The sequence below is a fragment of the Sturnus vulgaris genome, chromosome Z (genome assembly GCF_052056855.1).
Source record: "Sturnus vulgaris isolate bStuVul1 chromosome Z, bStuVul1.hap1, whole genome shotgun sequence".
NCBI lineage: Eukaryota > Metazoa > Chordata > Aves > Passeriformes > Sturnidae > Sturnus > Sturnus vulgaris.
In genome coordinates this window covers 13803055-13828690 of record NC_142283.1, presented here as the reverse complement: position 1 = coordinate 13828690, position 25636 = coordinate 13803055, and the positions used below count along the sequence as shown (strand labels likewise).

Below are 25636 nucleotides of genomic sequence, written 5' to 3'. Positions count from 1 at the left end.
TTTTCCATTTTCAACAGAACCATTTGAGCAGCAAAAACTACTGAAATTCAGTAGCATTTCTTACAGAATGACTTGCTTTGCACTAGAAAGAACTGGAGAATTTATGAATATAAACAATTATGTGCAAACAGTGGTTTTCAGAAGAAAAAAAGCCCAAAAATCTTACGGCACTAAAACCTAATCAAAGAATAGCTTAGTTTTCAACTGGCTAAAGTGAAAAATAGAAGTCATTATGTCCTTCATTACTGATTTAATCCTAAAGAATTTTTAAAATAATTTCAATTACTTCTCTTAAGCAATTAACACACATCAATGAAAATAAAAACATGAAAATTTGAGCTAATGTAGTAGTATTATAATGCCTTCCACAACAAATTATAGCACTAAGTTAGAATAAAATCACCTTATTATTCAATTTCTTTCTCAGAATACTGTATCACCTGAACTATATCTAAAATGCATATATTTGAGCATTAAAAATTCTGAAGTCCTTATTTGTTTGTAGATTTGACTAAAACGTATTCAAAAGTTTCCTTAAATCTATGCTAACATGTTGGACTTTTAAAATAAACATTATTCCATACCTCTAATTTAAAATCCTTTTTAAAGGCAAGAACAGTTCATCGAAAGAAAAAAAATCTGTCTGCAGATACTTCAAAACTGCACAGATACAAATTTAAATTCAGACTTCATTATATATTTTTTAAAATATATTATGTATTTCCCAATAAACAGCCTTGGCCAAGATACACTGAGGTTACCTAAGAAAAGTTCTGTATTCTTATTATATGAAGACTCAAAATACCCTAAAAAAACCCATACTTTCTTGAAGGGATACAAAACCAGGGACCCTAAATTTGAGCCAGTGTTACACAAATATTAAGGATGTATTGTTATTGTAGAGTATCTTTCTTTAATCACTCATACCTATTAGCTACTGTTTCAATCAAAGCTATCTTTTGGTTTTTCATGAAGAATCTGCATTGAACATTAAATATAATTTCAATAAACTAATGCCAAATGTGAAGGCCACTGATCATTCTCACTGTATCAAATACTAAATGTAACAAAGGAGCCAGCACTTCATGACATAATTACAAATGTACTAATTTTTGCTTATCCCACCTCTTAGAAAGTGTACAATTGCTTATCCATTTATTGTGTCCTTCAAATTTTTCGTGGCATTTCAGCTTTTAAAATCTGCTTACTTTAAAAGTACTTTTCACTTGTTAGTGAAAAGCTAGTGAGTTATTTCATTGCATTAAGTTCTATATGATTCATGATTTTAAAATTATCATAAATTAAATATTAAAATATATGAAAATTAAGCATTTATCATCATTTCTTATAACTGAATTTCACTGTTCTTGAAGGACACACATCATTAAATGTTTGACTGATGAAAATTAAGCAAGAAAATAATTTATGGCTGTAAAACGAAATAAAGCTGTTAGATTCAAAACTCCGCAATTTTTAACATATATTTAAGTATGATAGAAATACTTTTAAATTATTCTTATATATACACTGGTTTTGTAAAAGATAAGAAATTTTCAAAAGCAATACTAAGGAACTGCCAGCACACAACTGTAACAGAATTACAAACTAGAGGGCCTGGATCTGCTTTGTTTTAGACTGAGTTCATGACGTCTGAAAACACTGATAAGTTGCTGAACACTGCTCATGCAGGCACAGCCATTCATGAGGGAAAAAAAGGCTGTGGGAAGAGTACACAGAGCTTAAAAACAGATCAGAAGATACTAGCTAAGAAATGGCTGAAATTGCAAAAAAAGCAATCAAAAAAATATAGACATAAATTGAAAAAGCATGGATCAAATACTTAAGAAAGTAAAAGAAGGAACACGGAGCACCGTGGATTTACAAAAATATGGCCCTTCATTGATCTACAGTTTATTGGGTGAAATCAGGCAAGCAGAATGTTTAAGTTCATCCTTTTCCAACAAAATTAAGTACTTAACTTTAAATTCCTGCATTTACATTGAGGCTTGCTTGTTTTGCTGATCAGGAAATAAACTTACTGAACAGAGTTTAAACTCCTTGAATATGACATGGCAATGCATTGCAGGAGACCAGAGAACCTCATTACTGGAACTTTGAAAATTGCTGATAAATACGCAAGTAAGGCTATTGCTTTTTACATCTCATTTCCAGTATGGGGTAAAAAAAACAAACCTAAGAACTCATGTCTAGCACAGAAAATGGAGGCAACTATATCTCCCGTAAATAAAAAAAATCCATAATCATCTTCATCATTAAACTTAGTAGAAAATGTAGAAGAGAACAAATTATATTTTGGGTGCACTTACTTTTCAATACTATTTCAGTACTAGAAAATTCAGTGCTCCAGAGACTTCTAGAATACTAAAGCTATCATTGTGAATCTAAACCACACCTATTACTCCATTATGCTTTACCTCTTCAAAGACTTCCCTATAAAGTATTAACTACATAAAATATTAATTTCGTGCATTCTGTCATTCCACACTTTAGTTCTTTCACCTAGTTCTATTAATTCTATTCATTTTGAACCACCAACTCCTTATCTGATACAGGGTGCTTTGCCCAAATTATAATTTAAAAAAAAAAAAACTTATGACACCTAGAACTCTAAACTTCAGGTAGTCTCAAGTAGAAAAAATTATTTGCTACTCAAAAATAAAGAGAGACAAAAGCCCTGATGAACCATTTAGTGATATAGCACAGTATGGTCTGACTTGACAGAAGATGTTTACCTATTGTCTCCTCCTCTAAAAAAAAGCATTTTCCCTGGTTTGTATGTGAAAGTTTATTATTTTTTCTTCATTAATATCGAAGTTTCTTATCTATATCATCTCAGTTCAATGTGAGAAAGGTACTTATAGGAATAGGGCAAGCATACAGATCCAAGTCTTTCTGTTTGTGTGACAGTATCAGGTTATATTTAATATGTGGGTTCTGTGGGTCCCCACTAAGTCCTTTCTACCTTGTATTATTTTCTTACAGTTGTCTTTGACTTCATAAATGCACTTTTAGTGTATTGACATTCTATTCTGGAAACTTTAATCCTTCCAGAGTGTTATATTGATTCTCTCTGCAATGGGACATACGTGTGACAACATGTAACTAAAGGAAAAACACAAAAAACTCAATACCATAGACTCCACCCTCTGTACTTCACAGCACAGGGCTCAGCTAAACTTGCCTTAGATCTCCTTATGATTTCTTTGCACTTGAAGGGTCCGTTTGAAAAGAGTATCACTCTGATGTACCTAAAAATACTGAACTTACTCGCACAGAAGTTCCCATGCAACTCATGTACAATGATATTATGTAGGGAATCACGGACTTTGTATATGCACATGCAAATCCACTTATGGTCTTGCACACATGCATGCAAATCATTCAAGTGTCTAAGAAAATTTTCTTAGAATGGGCAAGTAATTCTGGTCATTAATAACTGTGTTTGTTTTTTTTTCTCTTTTCATACCCTGCCAAACCTTTGCATACTTCCTGACAATGGAGTAAAGGAATGGCTTTTGTTCTGAAGTCTAAATGTTTTAATATGAAAAAGGAAGCAACATTTGCTCCCTACACATATTTGCTATATATTATTTACCTTAAGCAGATCATCTACAGAAAGCAATTGTGAGGCAATGTAGAAGTTTATGGTTTGTTAGTAGAACTATAAGATCTTTATGTGGTAAACCTCAGTGCACTCAGCGGGCAAGGAATTATTGCGTGATGTCTCTTGACCCAAAATGCCTTTAGAATTTTGTAAGTCAAATAGCATATATAAATCTAGATTGTGTTACAACTGTATTAACAAAACAACTGAAAGTGTCTTTTCTGTCCTAAAAATTATTTGATAACAACACCTTTGCTAAATAACTGGCTTGGTACGAAAATATTCTGAAAAAAAAAGGTTTAGGAGGTGTAATCATTCAGGCACTAATCTCTATCATTCTCAAAGGAAAGTGTCTTTCCCAGTCTCATCTACTCCACATAAGTGTGGCACACTAAAGAATATAAAATTCTAAATCTTTCTGCATGTACCAATTATGCTCTACATAACTCTCTGAACAGTATTTAAAAGACAAAGAAATGGAAACAATATTCCACTTGCTGACAACAGAAAATCTAGCCAATATAGCTTTAGAAATATCATAATTTTTAAAATCCATAAATACTTCTTTCCCACAGATGTAGCTTATTCAAGAAAGTGTTCCATCTACAGAGGACTATTATATTGGTTGATATCCTGGGGGAGAAAAAACCAAACAATAAAAGAAAAAAAGCCCACATCATCTTATTCATTAAGCTGTTTGTATGGAATGGAGAAGCACATAAACAACAATAAAATAATAACTAGACAAAACCAGCCAAGCTAAATTCCTACATATGTCTCTAGAGAAAAGAAATCCCTGTGAAGGGGTTAAAAAAAGCCAATTTTTAATCATTTGTCACTATATGAATAAGAGTTAGGCTCTCAAAAATAAGACAGTATTATCCTTCATGCTCACTTTCTGTAAAATGGTTACATTCTCCTGAAAATTATTGACTTGGGAGGCTGAAGATTTTGTCCAGCTATGGAGAAAAACAGAAAAGTCTTCAAAGGAAGAGATGTTTTCTGATACCATTATACACTTCAAACAAGCTCCCGCACAACTTCCTATGATCTATAAAAATAAGTGGAGATACCTGAGAACATAAAACAAGATTCTCACACTAAACAAAGATGTTTCATCCACACAGACATTTATACAAAATTTCAATAAATCTGTCTTGGAAATTCAACACTTCATGCAGCAGACAAAGGTACTGGCTCACAGTATTCTTCCTGGAAGTGCAAAGAAATGGAATGAAGTATGTTTGCTTAAATCATCTGATAAATGTTTAATGTTCTTTATGGAGCAGAGGAAACCAGCCATTCAACGTAGATCTTTTCCACAAGAGAAATAGGAATAGGATCTCCTTGCAAAACTTAGACACAAAAAAAAGCATATAGGAAGTGGAGACGGGAACAGGTAATGTGGGAAGAATATAGAAGCACTGTTCAATCATTCCAGGGATGAGGTTAAGATGAGGGTAGGAAAGCCAAATGGAGTTGAGTCTAGTTGAGGATGTCAAAGACAACAGAAGGGATTTCTCTAAGTACACAGAGAACAAAGGAAAGGGTGGAAAAGATCTGGGCCTTCTGCTGAGTGAAGCAGGGGACACAGAACATGAAAGAAGCTTAGGTACTGAATGCTGCCTTCCCAGTTTCCATGAGTAGTCCTTGATGAATCCCAGCTCTGAGAGACCAGGGGAAGAGTCTGAAGTAAAGAAGATATACCTGTGATGGCGGCTACTTAAGAGTACTAAAACAAATTAAACGTAAATAGGTGTGCGGACAGGATGCACTTGAGTGCTCAGGGAGATGGCATATGGCACTGCAAAGCCACTCTCAGTAACTTCTGAATGATCATAGAAACTGTGAGAAGTGCCTGAGAACTAAAGAAAAGCAAATGTCACTATCTTATAGACGGACAGGAATGCTGATCCTGGGAACTGCAGGCTGGTCAGCCTCACACCTTGATCCATGAGAAGGCAATGCATCAGTTAATTCTGGAAACAGTCAGCAGATGTAGGAAGGACAATAAGTTCATCAAGAATAGTTAGCATAGATTCATCGGGGCAATTCATGCTTTATCACTGTCTATGATGAAATGACTGGCTTGGTAGATGAGGAGAAAGTAGCAGATATTGTCTACCCTTGACTTCTCTAAGGCTTTCAACACTGCTTTCTCTAAGATCCTCATAGAGAGGTTGGTGAAGCACAGGCTGAATGAGCTGACAGTAGAATGGACTCAAAAGTGACAAAAACACCATGTCCAGGGATTGATGGTAATTGGCACAAAGTCTACTAGAATTCTAATCCATGGGCCAATACAGGGTCCTGTTTCACATCTTCACTAATGCTCTGGATGATGGCATCCCAGAGAGAAGAGATCAGCACCTCCCTCTCCACTTCCCCTCCCCAGGAAGCTGCCGAGAGCAGTGAGGTCACCCCTCAGCCTCCTTTTCTCCAACCTGGACAAGCCCAGACTGCCCAGCTGCCCCTCACTGACAGCCCTGCCAGCAGCTCCACTGCTCTCCTCTGGCTGTGCCCAGAGCCTTCACATCCTTCTACATCGTGAGGCCCAGAACTGCTCTCAGTGCTCCAGGTGGGGCCTCACCAACACTGAGTACAGTGGGATAATCCCCTCTCTTGAGTGTCTGAAGAAGAGGCAAAGATGCACAGATGATGCATTGAGATGGGTCTCAATTTTCTTCAGCCACCATTCTAAATTAATCCGACTAGCTTTGTTTTTCTCATTTGCTGCTTTTCACAGTATCAGACACGGAAAGAAGACACAATGAGAAATTGTATATAGGAAACTGCATTTATAAACAAACTTTTCTGCTTTGCATCCATATTCCACTATAGATGATCAAGTAATAACAGAATCAAACTCAGATTATGGAGTGAAGAGCAATTTTGCCCAACACGGCATCTGTTTAAAATCCTTCTGTGCTGAAAAGGTATGTAAAGCATGCATGGAGTTCAGTTTATCATTCTGCAATGTCCAGATTAGAGGACTTTCAAAGAGTCCTTTAAATTCATGTACGCTTCAGTGAAGCGAGCAGGACCTAATGTTTTGCAGTACCTTGAAACAGTAAAAATAAAAATAAACATGCCTTTGCAAAAACTGTTGTTTCTCTCAATCATTTTTTGTGGCAACACGTAGCAGAAAATTTCCAAGGAGGTTTGCTGATATATAGCTTAAAAATGCTGGATGTTTACAGTCAAATTAGCTTTGTCACTGCTTTATTACAAAACCAGACAAACTGGAAACTAAATGGAGAATTGCAAGGGTTAACACTCCACTGATTTTAGTTTGTCATCCTATCATAACTTGCTCTGAAGCAAAAAAAAAAAAAAAGAAAAATCTTCTGGTAGTTGACACCTCACTCATAAAATTTCAAATGCCATGAAAGTCTAAAAAGCACAGCTGAAAGTTGTAAGTTCCATAGCACCATTTTATTCCAATGAACTTTTAAAATTTAATGAGATGTTGAGCTCTTATATCACTTGTTAAAAGAAGCAACAGGGAGACACTTTGGTACACAGCTGAGGATGATTCCAGCAACAGGCTTCAGAATATGAAGTCATACATTCAGAAAAAAACCTTCTGAATTATATATTATTTAAGGGAGAAAACATACCAATATTATTTACACAAAATGTATACTCAAAAAAATGCCAGAGTAATGCTATCACAATAATAACTGCTGCACCCATATTTAATTAATACGATTTAAAAGAAAAATTTTCCTTTCTGATAACTTACAAGATGGGAGCAATTAATTTGAAGAGTTTTCCTGGATTGATTCTATAATCAATTTTTATTATAAAACTAAAAGCTATTTTGAAAGAATACACTTACTGATAAAATGAGATATGAAGGCAGGACTTACTTTCCATTACATGACATCTATCACATGTGATGTTTGCTGTGTGACAAATACCTTATCTGTGAACCAGATTTCCAACCAGTTAGAATTCATTTAGGCACTGATCCCCTAGAATCCATGTGAAATTTACCAGTTTTCAGTGGAATGCCACAGAGATGTTGCCATCTGGTACTGGAAAAAACATGAGCTGGAAGAATTTTAAGAGCTGGTAGCAAAACCTATCATGCATTACAAAACTGCCTGTCAACCACAGACATTCAAGCATTTCGTTTTCCAATATATGCAACTTCGGGCATAACCCAGTTTCTGAAAAAAAACGGACTGGGATATCATCACAGAATCCGATAAATTTTGGAACAAGTATGGCTTTGTCAAAGAACAGAAAGAAAAATTTAATCAGGGTATTTGATTTCCTTTGGTGAAGGAAATTACCTATTCCAACTAGTGCTTTTAGTCATCTATGCCAAAAGAAAGACTTCCTCCACTGAATTGATACTCCTTTTAATGATACTCCCCAGTTTTGACCAATATTTCTTTTGAGTAGTCCATTTTTTACTAGTAGAGAAGACAGTACAGTCTGTCTTGTGTTGCAATTTAGCACATACTCAAAAAGATTACTGGAATAGAATCTTTTATAACAATCTAGTAAACCTGCAGAATTTCAGGCTCTACCATTTTTCTCGTTGGTCAAGATTACTTAAGCATAGAGACTGACTTCGGTTAAAAAAGTCAGAATTACTGAAAAAAATAGGATTTTTTTTTTTTTTTCAAAACCAGCAATAATGCTACCTCACTGTGAGAAACTGGCATTCAGACCTGAAAACGAAGAAGTTACATGGGTTTCCAATTAACACACAGCTTCATTCATTCTGAAAGCAAGACATCAAAAAATGGGTCTCGGTTGTGGTACTGGCAATGAAAACAAGCATTACTCAAAGCTTAGGCCACAACTGTTCTGGCAAGAACATTACTCACTCAAATTAACTCAGGTACCATAAGTCTTTTAGAAATCCTTTAAGGAAAACAAAGATCCCAGAACTGGCTTTTCTATGCACAGCTTTTCCAAGTGATCAAAGGTACCTGGCAGCCTTCATCATATTTGTTGAGAAATTTTAAGATAGCATTAGATCTATGAAATGATCCACAGTTCTCAAAAGCAGTGAAATGCCTGTCATGCTTGTTTAAACAGTTTGCTTAGTGCAAGAGAGTGAAAAAAATCAGGCACCAATGCACACAGATGATCATTTTTTCACATAACTTAGTCGAAGTCACAAACATATGGAATAACACAGATTCATAAATATATCCTAAAATACCAGTCAGCATTGCGTAGATTAATATAAGTTTCATTTATACTAGCCCCTAAAAATCAGTATTTTTAACCATATTTCACTTTTTTTTTTTTCAAAATGTCTCAGCTCAGGTTTACTGGAAGAGTTTGGTCAAATTCACAAGTATGCTAATGTAACTTAAACAGAAACCTCATCATGTCACATACTCACTATGCAACTGACCAAGTTAGCACCACTGGGACAGCTATCAATGGTTAGAAGATCTGCAACATCAAGATACTCAGATGAGTTTTTCCAAAAAGCAAGAAATAGAAAATCTACAGTGATACAGGTGATTGAGAGGAACAATAAAAATAGATTAAGCAAAGAGGAGAGAGCTGCACTATTTTTAATTGTAGAAGTTACAGAATGTGGTTTGAAAAAGAGTGTCACTGAGAAGGATAAATAAAGAGAACATCAGACAAGGGAAGAATTCTTGGTGTGAAAAAGTGCAGTAAGTGTCAAAATGCAGTAAGAAGCTGGAAAATTATACAAACAAAAAACAGATCTGAGTATGTGAATGTTGATCAAACTAGAGAAACTTATTTAAATTACTACTCAACAAAATCTCTTCATCTCAAAACACTAACCAGCCATGAAATATCCAAAGAGCAGGAACTTCTGAGGTTAACAAAACAGCACAGAACTTTATAGGCCATCTGCATGCACCTAATTTAAAGAAAGCAAGCAGAAAACGCTACTTACTGTGTTGTGAGGCAAGAGAGAAAGGACAAGCATAAGAAAAGCTATCATGTCATGAAATGCCTAAGGTCAATTAAAAATGCAGAAAGCATGACAGGAAAGCCTGCAGCTAATACAAGGGCAACATGAGTCAAAACCATAGCTTTGGGAACTTATAGACACCACACAATTTCCCAAGTGAGTGCAAAAATATTTGGTGCAATACACTATATGCTGACAAAGAAATCTCTGTCTGGCTTCCAAAAAACTTGCGAATATGGGGAGGCATTTCAGAGTGTAATTTTTTATTTTCTTTTTTGTGTTGTACATATTCCCGGAAAGACGTCATTCAGGCAAACCTCATATAAAAATGGTGAACCATATGATAACTCTGCAAAACACTTCTAGCTGTGCTTGACCCATTTTTTAAGTTGCACTGATGGGTCTGATTTTGACCTCTGCTGGTGTTATCTCCACTGTGGGAGCAGTATAGGAATGACAGACAAAGAACTTACCAAGACATATGAATTCCAATCATAAAAAGCATGAAGAAAAGACAGAGTAAAAAATCCACTTAATCTAGACTAAGTGCATTAATATTAGAGTAAAAAAATTGGGAGAGGGACTAATGCAAGGCAATTATTAGACTGTTATAATGCCTTCTGGAGGCAGCAGATGAATACCCTTTATCTGGTAACATCAGTAAATAACCTGTTTTGTTCCTATCCTTTTGCTTCTTATGCCTGTGCCTCAAGGGATTTACAACCTAATTATGCAGCTGGGCCTACAGGTCTTCTCTGTCTCTCAGCCCCTCCTGTCCTATCGTCCTCTGTTGGTAATGTAGTGTTGGCAGCAAAGAGAGGCGAAAATTCAGCTTAGGAGTTGATATGCAGAAAATTCTCTATTTTCAAACACAGAATCTTGAAACCAGATTTTAGCAAACCCTATCTAATCATAAAGCAAGGAAAGCTAAACCACAACTTTTTCCACGAAATCATAAAGACAGCAGCAGAGATACAGACATAGGACAGGATACAATGTTAGGTGTAGCAGCGCTCCTAGCACCATTCCAACGAGAACACCAGGACACTAGCACTGGATAGAGTCACTTTGCCTGGCTTTCTAGAAAAACCTCGGACCAGATTCATCCAGTACTCACTGAAATCATGTATAATTTCTGTTTTGTCACACGGATGCCAAGCCAGGCTGTCGCCAGGGCCCAGCTTCCCTCCCTTGCTCCTTCAAAAGAGGTCAGAGAAGAACAGATTTCATTGATCTGAGCTCCCTCTGCTGCTGCCTGTCTAAACAAAGCCTGTCTGCAGGGTTGCCTGCAGTTCTGGCACCACTCAGGCCAGCACAGCTGGTCTGCAGCTGGCAGATCCAGAAAGCAGATCAGACCACAGCACATGCACTTGGCAGCACTGCTCTATCTTTGCTTATCATTTTAAAATCACTGAATAAAAAGATCAGGTTTCTCTGGGTACAGGGGAAGTAACTGCTGGCAGCTCCTTTAGGTCTTTACAGGTTTTGGTGGTAGCTATGAGGGACTGAAATGTTGAAACACTCAGTGAATGTGCACAGGTTTCAGGCCAAATATATCTAATTATCCATCTAGCAGGTGTCCGGTTTTTTGTGCACAGACTTTTCCCCTGCAAATACTTTCTCACAGACAAAAATGTATGTGTGGGCGAATCTTTTGCAGCATTAACTTTTCATCCTTAATTGTACAAGTTAATATGAGCCAAAAAAGTCAGCAACTCAGCACTGTGAGCACAGATGGAAGTTCAAAATGCCTCTAGACAGACTCTTCTCCTTTGGCATGTCCCCTTTCCCTGTCTGAATATAAAATAAGATGAATGTTATTTTACTAAAAATTTCTTGGAAAGGCAAAGGGGTGTTATTCTAAACTAAGGTAAAATAACATTGTATAAGAAGCAATGAGAGGGAAGAAACAATGTGCTCCAAATTCTTTAAGTATCTACTATATCTATGAAATGTCCCGGAGGGCCTTAGAAACCTACTTGAAATCTCTAAATGCTTTACTATCAGACTCTTCTACAAGTATTTTCCAGCTTGTAGTCAAAAACAGTCTTAACAAAGTTCTAAGTGGTTGTAGTTAGAAAACTTGTTATTTTCTTTTAATGTCACTGGGTAGGTTCTCAGGAAGACTTTTACAAAAGAAACATTGATCTAGCCTAGAATAAAATTGCATTGTGGCTGTATGATCCTTATACAGCAGATTTAACATCACCATCTCATGGTATGACAATAGAATATCTAGAATGTTAATAATCACAAATATTTATTTTTGTATTTCTTGACAATTGTACCTTTCCTATAAGCTGTATCACAACTTCATGGGCAAAGTTAGAAGCTACACTGTAATTGTAATTACTTTGCAATCAATGCTTCCTTCCCTCTCTTTTCTGGGAATTTTCCCTCCCACTTTATTAGAGCAGCAGGAGAGTTTTAAGAGGTTTTTAATAAGCTAAATCTGTATTCATTTCCAGAATTATAAGCAAGTTGTGTTTTAAACTTCCAAATGCTCCATATCTTTTTTGCAAGTCTATTTAAACACCATCAGGAGACAACCTTGGTCCACAAAACACTGGGCAAGTATTTCTTAAAATGACTATTTGTTACAATCTGCTGACTCCTTTTGCCTCTACAATTAATAGGTAATTAACTGCATGCTAATTGCAGTTATTGCTTTTTTGAAATTTGAAAAAACAAAACCCAAACCAAAGAAAAGCTATACATCAGTAGTTTCATTTTAGTTTGCTGCGTTTTAAGGAATTAAAAGTGAGACATGATGGCTAAATGAAACATATGTAGACAGACTACATCAGTACACAGTACTCTGTGTACGCAATATTAAACAAAAAATTGATACTTTTTGCTCCTTCAAGGAACACTAAGATCAAGGTAGAATATTATTTTTTTCTTATTTGGTGGGTTCTCTGAAATTATTTATATGTAACATATTTCTGGGACACTGCTTTCCATATAGCAACTTACAAATTCTTTGGCTTTGTTATATTGAAAAGTAACAGTAAAACTTGTGTTCCCAAGTAAGTTGCTGCATTTCATCAGGTTTCATTACAGGTCCAGCTCACATGAGCAGATACACCTCAGCAGTAACATGTTCCCCTCCTGGGAAGCCTGGAGGTCACCACGGTGCTGCTGGCCACAGTCCAGTCCAGCAGTGCCCCAGCTGCCCCCCAAGCCCCCCACACTCTGGTAGTGTCACAGTTCCAAGAACCAGCTGGTGAAGAAAACACACCAGCATCAGCATGGCTTAACTGCATCTACAAAATTCATTAAATTAACATCAGAGATCCTCCTTCTTAAATCAGTTCAGCGATGAAATAGAAGTTGATTTTTACATACTCCTCACAACAGCATTTTCATCCAAACCCATTTTTTCAAAGATTAAATACTGCAGAAAAAAAGAGATTACAACTCCTTCTTCCACTCTACCAATTTAAGAGTCAATTCAACAAAGTATTTCAGCATATGTGCAAATTAATCACTTGAATATATCCAAATGAGACAAGATTTTAGCAACCAAATAAAGCACAGGATTATTCATGTACTTTTTTTAAAGCAATTTTATGACTTGCAGTCACAAGAAAGCAGGAAAAAAAAGCCTGTTACTTCAGATGAGGGAGCTTAAGCTTCTATCAAGCAGAGCAGTATTAGAATCTCTAACTGAATATATGTCCCTATTATGACAATCTCCCAGCAACCACAAAGCTCTTGGCTCATCACCTTTTCATTAAACAAGTGACCCCCACTGTTCTTACTTTTTCACACTCCCTACAATGATTATCCATGGTGTCACCTAATGAAAGTATAAATGTCGTACATGCAACATCTTCAGACAGTAATAATAATGAGCAGTACAGGAGTATCTTGCTAAAGGTTGTTTGGAAAGTGAATTTATAGTAACAGGACCAATTTATTCTCCTGGCACTAAAACCCCTAAACACAATGAAACTTTGGTTTACTTTCTTTCTGTGGTAGACCAAAGGTTCCTCTTAGCAAAACGTGGTAGCACTATTTTTAGTAGAAATTGGGGTGGACAGGGAGCTGGCTTCACCTGCAGATGCAGAGAGCTTCAGCTTTAAACGCTGGGAGACACCTAGCTAGGAGAAATGACATCCTTTACATCAAGGTGAGAGAACAGAAAGAAGAGTTGTCTAATAGGAACTAATATGTTAACCAGTTTGTTACAAATAACGTGCTGTTCTTAGTTTCAATATTTGATTGGGTAATTGCCAGCTATATATACGGTTCTGTTCCTTATCCTCGTTATTGATTGGATCCTGTACCCTCTACCTCATCTATATACCTCTGTTTTTTCTGGGTTTCAGGATCTTTGGAAGTTGTCCCTGGTACCATGCGGCTTCTATATTTGTTATTTTTGCATTAAAAGTTCTTTGTTTTGAGGCAACTCCATGGTTGCTGCCTCTCTGTATTTAATGCCACATATTCCCTGGCTGGCCCAGTTCTGTGTGGCCACTCCCAGAGGCCATAACTCATAGCAGGGGAGAACTTCCTGTCTTCTCTGTCAAAGAACTACCAGGTTCTCTTTCTACTCAGACCTGATTCATCACCTTCACTACTGGGGCTCAGGATAAATCTCTCCTCAGCTTTTGTGCTCAAAAGACTTTTTTTCATTTTGACTATGCAGAGGGCATGAACAGATGACTGCTGTTAGTACAGTAATAATAAGCTAGTTGAGGGGCATACCGCCCTTAGCCACCCAAAGCAAAAAAAGATTGCCAAGTACTCCATGAGCACTGGAACAATGAACATTTTCTCTTCTGTACCAGTTGGTACATGATCAGCTAATAGATTTCAATGATTAAAGCACCAAGTGATTGCCATGGAATGACAGATATCAACTATGGAACAGCAACTCACTGAATATCTAGTTCCTTCCTACATGTTTTAACTATCTCATTCTAATAATCTGATACTGTATTTGGGTATTACAACATACACACCTGCATCAGAGGATATAACATATTCACAGAAAGTTATGTTGCATAGTTCTCTACATACGTGTATCATGTATTACATTTTGTTTTGGGGCTCCGTTGTTATCTTTTTTTTTTTTATTTTATTATGCAACTCTAATTACATTTAAATACTAACTACAATTTACTGAAAGACCCAAACCAAGCTCAGGTAAATGTAGCCCTAAACAATTTCTATATATATTAATTTCTAAATATAGAACAAACAATACATAAACAGAAAGTAAGTACTCTAAAAATATAAGCAAAGAAAACATCAGACTTGCCATTACAGTATCAACTCCTACTCCAGAGTTCCAAAGACAGCATTAGTTCTTTTTGGTACTATGGATGAGTGGAGAGTGGTGGATGTTGTCTACTTGGACTTCATCAAGGCTTTCTGCACTGTGTCCCATGATATTCTCATAAGCAAACTCAGGAAGTGCAGGCTGGACAAGAGGACAGTGAGGTGGACTGACAACTGGCTGAACAGCAATTCTCAAAGGTCATGATCAGTGGCACGGGGTCTCACTGGAGGCCTGCCATTAGTGGTGTCTTGCAGAATTCAGTACTGGACCTGGTATAGTTTAACTTGGATGAAGGGAGAGAGTGCACACCTCAGCCCATTTGCTGATGACACAAAGCTGCGAGGAGTGGCTGACACCCCAAGAGCTGTGCAGCCCTTCAGAAGGATCTCAACAGATTGGAGAGATGGCCAGAAAGAAATCATATGAAATTCAACAAAGGCAAATGCAGGGTCCTGCACTTGAGGAAGAATAACCCCAGGCACTAGGACAGGCACACTAACCTGCTGGAATGCAGCTCTGAGGAGGACTTGGGAGTGGACAACAGGGACTCCATGAGCCAGCTGTGTCCTTGCCCAAAAAGCTATCCTGGGTGCATTAGGAACAGCACTGCCAGTAGGTCAGGGGAGGGGATCCTGAACCTCTACTCAGTCCTAGTAGTCATCTGAAGTGCTGTGTCCAGTTCTGGGCTCCTCAGGACAATAGACAAGGTGCTCATGGAGCAGGTCCAGCAGAGGCTTCACTTTTCTCATGAGAAAAGGCTGAGAGAGGTCAGCATCAAGAGGAGAAAACTGAGAAGGTATCTCATCCATGTCTGTTAGTGTCTGCAGGGAAGGGTCAGAGCATGGACCAGGCTCCACTCCACAGTACCAAGCAATAGCACAAGAGGCAAAGGGCAGAAACTGATAGTCAGGAAGGCAAGTTCCACCTGAACATAAGAACTTTACTATGTGAGTGACTGAGAACTGCAGATTGTCCAGAGATGTTGTGGAGTCTCCCTCACCAGAGATATTCCAAGGCTGTCTGAACAATCCTGAACATGCTCTAGGATAACCCTGCTTAGGCATGGAGGCCGGACTGGATCCAGTGGTCCCTTTCTGCCTTAACCCATTCCCTGATTCTGTAGTAAGGGTGAAGGATACATAACTGGTCCGGGAAGCTTTTTAAGGAAACTTTTTTGTCACTAAATGTCAGTTAGAGAAAGAGTGCAAAAGTATTTCTTTATCTGTAACAATCAATAAATATCTATGACCAGAGAATAAAGAACATTAGAGGTTTTAATAAATTCTGTAAATTACAAGCATAACCATCAATGGTCTTTATAATCCCTTATTTTTTAAAAAGAAAGGTGAGGTCTATTAAAATTAAATGCTTAAGTTCCATCTTTTCCCAAAACACAAATAAAGATACTGACCTATTACTATCAGCCTAATCTTGCAAAAAGAAAAAAAACTGCTGCTGTATCCATCTTATCTGAATAGTCATATCAAATGTTGCAAACTGAAAATAAGTGTTTCTAAGTGTTACTTGAAGAAGTAAGTTTAATTTTGTTTCACATCAGTTCTAGTGTTTTTCTAATGCCTTCAAAGTATTCCAATAAGCATTAGGTAGTTTATATTTAGGAAAATATATATATCTGTAAATCCTACTATAAGTACTTAAATCTTGCCAGTTTCGTGTTGAATATTTCCTTTTCAAATTTGCTTCCACAAATAACTTAGGCTACTTCACTTTCTTCCTGAATTTCTCATTTCCCATAAGAAAAACTTAAATTTTAATAAGTTAAACACAAGGCTCAAATGAAGAGGTTGTGTAAGACATTGCTTGCATAAAACATGAAACAGAATCATGATTATACCCAGTGAAAATGAAGAATCTCACATTTAAGTTGTTAAAGCCATGGGACAGTACAAGCTATTCAAGGCAGCTCTTTAATATAACATGAAGGGCTTATGCCATTTTGCCTAGCTCAACTTGTAATCTCTTAAAAGGTCTTTAGGTTAATTATATCTAAATACCTTTTTTTCCTGAGAAATTACAGAAGCGATACACAATATGTAAAGAAGGCCTGTTTAATGCCCTACTAATATCCTAAGGCTTTAACAATAATTAGACAGAAGTACTGTGAACCAGAATTTATGAGGCTAATCACTGCCTGAAGCATACATTATAGGATACTTTCTTTAAAGGGTAGTATTGGTTATGTAATACCCACTACAGCGATTGATTCACTTACACAAAAGAAAGAAGCTGGTATATGAAGACAGATAAAGTAATTTACAGGTATTCTTGCCGGAATTTTGTCTGGCATATGAGCATCCCAGGAAGTTGCAGGAGTGTATTTTAGAGCACCATGACTGTCCTAGGGTGACGTTATGGTGCTTGTTATCTCCAATTGTGTGTTCTGTTTGTGCTGGGTATTATGTCCTGTGCTTTCAGGACTGACTCTGAAAGTGAAGGTTTGTTTTGTCTCGTTATCAGCCGGCTCACCTCCCCCCTGGTCTGTGTTTAGGAGAGGCTAGGCTTCGCTTGCTCGCTTGCTTTCACTCCTACTTTTTGCTTTGCCCTTGCTTTTGCTTATTACTTAGTTCAGCTAGGCAGTCCAATTTTTTCCCTGGACTGTTTTTTTCCCCCCCTCTCCCTTTCCTGGATACCATCTGAACCTGTTCCGGACGGGGACCTGGGAAACACCAAGGAACACCGGGAGTCTGCATTCTGTCACCTGCAGCAGCCACCCCCAGCACCGGAGACTGATAACTGGGAGACCACTCACAGGAGAGACTTTCTGAGTTTGTCATCCTTTCAGAACGGTGAAAGAGTTTTTGCCATCTGGTGTTGTTCATTTTTTTGTGCTGGGGAGTGTTTTGCTTGTTAAATAAACAGGTTTTTTTCCACTCCTCTCTGAGGAAATTCTTCCCGAACCCGGTGGCGGGGGGAGAAGTCATGGGGGTTTGCGTTCTGGGGGCTCCTTCCGGAGGTTTTCCCCCAAATTTGCCCTAAACCAGGATGATACATTTAAAATTCAAAAAAAAAAGAAAAAAAAAAAAAAAAAGAAAAAAAAAGGAAGAAAAAAAAAAATAAAGCCCCCAAATGGGTAAAAACTGATCTGGATTTACTAATACAAAAAAAGAAAACAGTTTTGTACAGTAATATATTTATTAAATACTTCCATACATGCTCAGAATATCCATATATTAACTACGGAAAATAGCAGTAAAATGAAATTAGCTATTCTACACATCTGAACAAGTCTGTATTAACAAACTCTTGAGAACTGTCGCACAGCATCAACAGTCAGTCTGTGGATATTCTTGTCCTCCCAGAAGATGCTACTACTACTTTCTGAATTAGCTGCTATTTAATTTCACTTATTTCAGTATAGAGAGGTTAGCAGTGCTAAAATCATGCAACTACTGAAATCCTGAGATAAATGGCAAGCAATTCTAAAGCTTGTGACACAAAGGACCTACAAAACAATTTCTGTTTCTCAGGATTTTCAAGCAGCAGCACAGTTCATAACAACGAAATAACTGCGCTAAATAAATTTGAAATTTAATAGCCATCTAATGCAGTCACATAATTTATCAGTCATGGTCAGTTGATTTATTAAGCATTTTACATGGTCTCCCATAACATCCTTCTCTCCAAACCAGAGACAAATGAATTTGATGGATGGACTGTTTGGTGTATGAGAAATTGGCTGGACAGTGGCATCCAAAGAGCAACAGTCAATGGCCCAGAGACCCAGTGGGCATCAATGATAAGTGGTGTCAAGAAGAAAAGGCTCCAGGGAGACCTTTCTGTGACCTTTCAACACTTAAAGGGTGCTTACACGAGAGACATGGACAAAGTTTTCAGCAGGGCTTCTTATGATAAAACAAGGGGTAATGGTTTTAAAGTAAGAGAGGGTTAATTTAAAGATAAGAAAGAATTTTTTTTTTACAGTGGGGGTGGTGAAACTGGCACAGGTTTCCTAGAGAATTGGCAGATGCCTCATCCCTGGAAACATTCAAGATCAGATAGGACAGAACTCTGAGCAATCTGGCCTGGTTGAATATCTCTGCTCATGGCATGGAGGTTGGACTAGAAGTCCTTTAAAGGTCTCTTCCAACCCAAACAATTCTGTGATCTTCATTTGTACTTGTCTGCAAGGGTAAGGACAGGCTGTGAAACATCTGGGTGGGGAAAGTTCTGCAGAAAAGGACTTGGTATCTTGGAAAGCAGCAAAACGCACATGACTGGTGCATTCGGGGAATAAATTCATCCCTGCACGATGGTCTAGGGCTGGAGCACAGGCCCTGCTGAGAGGCAGAGGGGCATTTTGAGTCTGGAGAAGTGGTTTGGGGGCACATAAAGCCGGTTTCCTAAAGCAGCTTTCCTGTACCTGCAAGGTCATCAAGACAAAGTGAGGTTCCAACAGTGATGCATGCTAGAAATGAGGAAAAAAAAAAAGTGTAATTTGAAATAAGAGTTTCAGATTGGATGTCTGCTTCAGACTTTTGCCCCATGAGGACTGCCAAGCAGGGGCACAGAGAGGCTGTGCAGACCTGATCCTTGGAGTCTTTGATACATAACTGTCCTACAGGGGAGTGGACTAGAGACCCCCTGAAGTCCAGGTTGAGTGACCTCATTCTTACGATATTGTAGCAAGCCAGTGGTTTCTCAAATTGTTCAACACATCATTTACAATTTGGCAATTGGGGGAAGCACGCAGAACTCTTTAATTCATTCCAAGACATACTATTTAAAATGTTTTTCATTTCAAATGTAAATGCCTATTTTCAAATGCAAGTTATTTCATTCTTATTTACAGATTTTAAAATGTCACCAGCTGTTATCTTAAAATTCTTCTACACTTTTTTTGCAGGTCAATTGTCTTCGATTTTTTTTTTTTTTTTTAGTTGTAAGACCATATTCCTTTACTTTAAAAGTACTAATATCAGTGTTGTTTGTCACACTGTGATATTATAATTTTTAACGGTGTAAGCAGAGATTAAATAAGTTTTGCTACCCCAGGCCTTTTCAACAAATGATGGTTTGCCATGCTTAGGTAGAGTGAGTTCATTTTACTCTTCAAAATCCCTAAATCTGTTTGAGAATCATTATTCTCAAAGGTGTAACTCTTTTCCCATTGTGCAGGTATATTCTGCTTTCTATGTTACTAAATATACAATTTTGTATATGGCTATATTGAAATGCATTTTTCTCAGCATGAACTTAGTTCACTAAAATAATCTAGATTGCTTGGCATCAACGGTCTATCTTCAGTGTTATTTACTACCTCTTTCCTTGTATCACCCAAAGATTTCAACAGCTGTAATTTTATATACACCTAGAAGATATACATACAAATAGCAAATGATTGCTGATCTCTCCCCTATCTCTTTCAATATATGACACCAGTCTAGGTTCAAATTAAGAAACCAAAATTCATGGAAAAAGTAAGATTCTAAAGCAAAAGAAAGATGATGTTAACTTCACTCTGAGGGTTATAAAATTGGATTTATAAATCTGAGCTAGACTAGTCTTCTTATGAATAAATAAATATTTCTTAGCTCCTCTTTTGCTGCCTGAGAAAGAAATGAATGTGACAAGACTACCCAGGAAGAAGAAACTTCCCAAGAAATCAAGCTAGATGTCCCTTGCAGCAGAATATTACAGCTACAAATCTCAACTTCTGTTAAGTATTAGAGAGTTCCCAGTGCTACAGCAGCAAGTGACATATTCTGACCTCTTTCTCCAAGTATTTAACAGATCCTTATTCCTTTTCCTGGGAAGCACAGCAAATATAAAAAATGAATACAGTAAATCTCAAATCTATAAAATACTGTCTTTATAAATAAATTATACTAGACTCTACTCCATTTAATCTTTTCCCATTATACTAAAAGAATCCTACAGAGTTACAAACACTGCAAGACTGATGTTTTTAAGCAGATGCTTAAATTTTAAGACATATTCAATTATGAGACACTGAAAAATAGCTTAAATACAACTCTCAATTTACACAATGAACAGTTTCTCTTCACCTTGTGTTTTGTAGTAAATATTTGAGACATTTTAATTAGTAGTCCCCCCAAAAAATAGTTTATTATTATTATTTTGTAAAGGGATAAATGGGATCATTGAGAGATTAAAAAATCAAGACATTAACAGTAAAGACTATAATAGCACTCAATTCTGATACTTTATTTACATGGCCATAGAGTTTTTCAAAATATCTCAGCATTTCTAAATTTTCTTTTTTTTAACCAATTTATTATGCAAACAAATACATAATGCTTCATGTATTTTTCCTTAAGCATAAAACTAATTCTGCTTGCAACAGAGGATTATGCTAAAAATAAAAACATCTTCATGTACTTGCCATCTAGTGTGAAACTAATTAAAACTTAAAAATTCAACAGCTTTTTTCATAACATTAGAACATATGTTATTTAACAAAGAATATTTAGCAAAATGTGTGGGTCAAACTTGAACTACTCGTTATCATGCACAACACTGTTTCAGACTGTGAATTTCAGTGTCTCAATCCATCAGCTCCTCCTTCAAAGTCCAGTATCCTGCTCTGCATATCAAGAGCACAAGACAAGCATGGCAGGTATCCAGGTTCTACTCCTCTGCTGAACTCAGAAACATACAACATATATGGAAAATTATTTTAAAAGGTCAATCGCAGCCTCCAAACAGCAAATATCCTACGTACCCTGACCTATCAAAGGTTATGAATCGACAATCAGTTCAATATCTTCCATCTTGTCCCTTGTTTTCCACACAACAGAGAAGTGCAAAGGTCACAGTAACTCCAAGCCCAGGCACAATTCTATCTACACTGTTTTTCCAGAGCTTTCTGCTCAATGCACATGGTTTATCTGCCTGAATGTTTGACTCTGTAATCAGATGACAACACAGATATAGGACAAATAGGATAAATAACTGCAGCTTCACTTGCAAAGTAAATTAATATAAACATAAATATCTAGACATAGAATCTAGTCCCACATACTATCCCCACAAACTATGGTAATTTATTCTTTGCTTTGAACAATACAGAGATGAGATGAGATGATGAGATCTTCACTCCACTCCTTCACACGCACAATACCTGCAATCCTAAGGCACAGCTCTTACTAATACCAGCTCCATTAGACCTCACCAGTTCGTTGGGGTTTTTTGTTTTGTTTGATTTTAATCAGAAGAAAGACAAACACAACCAATAAAAGATGGTATCTGGAGGTACACAGAGTTTGGAAACAGAGATGATCATGGTCTGCCTACCACTGATTTGTGTGTTCAAGATTTCCCCATGACCCTAGAAAGAAAGTGAACAAAAAAGACCCCTGCATTGCTTGGCAAAAATGTTATTTAAAAATAAAACAAAATATAGGATGCTGAAATAAGTTCAGAGCCTGCTTTAATCAAATACACCGAGGTCAGGTTGTAGAAGTACACATGAAGAGCTGCACTTTAGGGTAAATTTAGGGAGGACACCCCTAAATGTCACCCTAGGACAAGCCTGTTAGGACTTGCAGTCAGTGCTCTTTTGAATTATGCAAATCTACACACGTAGATAAAAAAAATTAGCTGATTGTTATTCTGGGACCAGCCACAAGCTGTCTTTGCCTCTGTCTCTTACTTTTCTACACCCTCTTTTTAAATGTGGTGTCTTGGTATTTGCTGTTTTCTAGGTATTTTTGATACCCTCACTGCTATTAATATTTTTTTGAGTACCTCTAGCACATTGATAGAGAATGTACCCCAAAAGTAATTAATCTTTCAACAGTACATTTCCTATGTTCACATTTCCTCTGTTCCTATCATATGTTAACAAAATAACAATGTTAAATGCGTAATTGAGGGGTTAAGCCAATTTATAAATTTCTTTTTTAAAAATTAATATTGATTCAATGTTCCAATTTGACATACACAGCTCTATTAGTTGGTGGCAACATACTATGGTCTGATACAGTGAGAATCTTTTTTTTAGAGGCGTAATGGAAAACTCAAGTTTTCTCTTAGGGTATTTCCAGATATGAGTACTAACAAAAAAACCCCCTTGTTTTGTTGAGTACTTGTATAAGAACAAAATTTGCACATAAAATTTTACCATACCCTGACAGTCCTTGAAGCATTTTTTTGAATAAAAAAAAATTCTTAGTGCAAAGCATATCTTCAGGACAACCTACAGAAACTTGACCACACTTAATAGAGCTGTCAAGACTCTACTTAAATGGAATTATTCTTATAACTGACCTCTGTTTTATGTGTGTATCCTGATGGGACCAAGAGTGAAGGAGAAAGAGCAGGTAAAGAAAATAAAGCAGAAAAAGAGTGTCACAGTTAAGATATCACTGCACTATTTTGTATATGTACAACACCACCAAATTCAGCACAAGTATTTCAATATTTGACATTACTACATTTGTTAAAGATGATGCCAACATTATTGCAGCTTTTTAAGCTAAAGATCTTTCTCTGTCACTCATCATCTCATAACTATGTGAAAGTAGAAGGGTCAAATTGCACTCTGGCATATCCATTTCTGTTCATTAAAACAGCCAGGTTTTACTGCACACAAATCTTGAGAAACATGAGACAATGAAAGAGCACACAATTAACAGAGAGTACTTAATGTTATCTCTACTCAGCAGCGCCAAGTGCCTGTAATAGAGCAAGTCCACTGTAATTCCATGAAAGATAAGATTTATATATCCTAGCACTTGTGTAATACACCAATGAACAGCATAAAATTGATATAATGGTTCTTCAGGGCTACAAAACGTGTTTTCTTTTGCAGTTTAATTGACAATGACTAGATTGACCTTTTCTCTATAATTGTAACTACAGTAGAGCAATTAGACAAATCGTCACCTCCATAATTTCTCACACATAATACGCAAAAGCAGAAGTATCACACTGTTAATCACCTTTTCATGCTGATGTTACAGCAGAACAATATTTTACACTTGCATAGATGAGTAAAAGCTGGAGTGAAAAATCTTTTTTAAATTATATACTTCAAAAAATGAAAAGTGACAACTACAGAAATGAAATATTAGAAATATTTTAAATCCTCTGATCTTCCACATACTGTCTTAAATGAACATTTGTGTCCTTCACCATTACTATAATATTTTTTTATGACAGTTCACATTTTCATTTATATTTTGGCTCATTTAGAGCCCCTGTATTGTAAGTAGTAGTAGTAAGCAGATACTTTTATACAGATATTCTGAACCACCTGTGCATATCAAAAATACTCCACAATTTGTAACATTTGAATTTTACACCAGACAATTCAGTATTAGAGCTGTCTCCTTGTTTTTCATTCCCTCTTCCTCTTCTCTGAAGGTATTTACTGCCACCTTAAAAGACGAGGTAACAAAACCACAAAACTCTTTGTCCTGCGCTATTATCCAAAATGACCGTGATTGTTAATGGGAAATTGCAGAGTATCTTGTTTTAGTAAGGGATTTCTTCACAAGACAGAAAGAAATGCACAGCTACCAGAAATGTTGAAAAACATTGAAATTAATGTCCAATATAATGTATGCAATGTTACAACTAGCTGGGAAAACTGTATTCGTTTTTTATGAATAAGTTCATAATATAGACTTTACAATATATCATTAAGTTTCATCTCATATTACTAGAATAGGGTTTGATCTTAATATATGACTAACTCTGAAAACTGTACATTTATCAGTAAAACTTCTGTGTTGAAACATACATCCTTTATGGAAGATTCTGCAAAAAAATTCACTTCGATGATCCAGACCAAACTCTGCATAACAAGCATGAATATATATACCTTTATATATACAGATGCTATCCAATATTCAATATTTCAATGTAAAAAATATTTTGAAATTTCAGGAAAAATTTAAGCATTCCATTGAATGATGAAACCTTTATAGAGAAAAATGTAAAACATCACCTTACTATGTATGTATTTGTTGTAAGAATTTGTTTTCCAAAAGTGGAGGGATTTTGTGCAACTTTTGTTCCAGACATTTACAAAGATACCACTAACAAATGCTGGTTTTTAACTTGAACATAGCTGGGTTACCTATGTCAACTATACCACCAGTAAATTTTTAAATACTGTAAGCTGAGAGCTGATGCTCAGCCGAAGTACCTAAAAATTATTTCTTTTTCCTGTAGCCTTTTGCCATGCAATTGAACAACATATATGAATCTTATATGCCCATATGACTTGCTATAATAAGACAATTAATAGCAAGTTTCTATTTAGCACCACTGTTCTCACAGCACTTGCTGAGAAAGACAAATTGTGACAGGCAATAAGCAGGATATGAAGAAGGGTTTCTAACGCCTTCCCTCCTGACAAGTAGCATAATTTGCAGTCTCAGAAAGAGAAGCTTTACTTTGCTCTGCAATACTTTTTTGACCCTTTGAATGATCAAAATAATGATGTAAGATGAAGCTTGAAAGGGAAGTGAGATAAATAATTTGGTGAAATAAAGCTGAAGATCCAGTGACAAATTCTATCTGTAAACTCATTTTTTGAGCCTTTGTTTTAGGACCTGGAGACTGCAAAAATATGTGTTGGAAATGTCTAATCACCAAAACGATATTAATGTGTTAATAAGACTGTAAATGAAAGGACCAGAGATTAGGGCAAGATCTAGAGAAGAATAAAACCCTGCCAGCTGTTCTTACTTCTCTCCTAGCAGTTTCCATTTTGGCAGTCAATAAAAAAAATGCTTCCAGAAGGTTTTTATCATTTAATTACAGATGCTTATAACACAAAATTCTAGAAAAAAAATTTATGAAAAAA

General features: G+C 36.4%; 1 protein-coding gene across 2 annotated transcripts in view; it reads right to left on the bottom strand.

The window, feature by feature from the left end:
• The window catches only part of FBXL17 (F-box and leucine rich repeat protein 17), a 271157-nt gene that overhangs the window by 139485 nt on the left and 106036 nt on the right, over nt 1-25636 (bottom strand). Inside the window, exon 7 of one of the 2 annotated variants that reach the window (XM_088157116.1) lies at nt 17973-21458. The exons of the other annotated variant lie outside the window; for it this stretch is intronic. Within the exon in view, the coding sequence (XP_088013242.1) occupies nt 21356-21458 (103 nt within the window). The 3' untranslated portion in view covers nt 17973-21355. Of the gene's footprint in view, nt 1-17972; nt 21459-25636 lie in introns of those variants that run through there. 2 annotated transcript variants of the gene reach the window in all.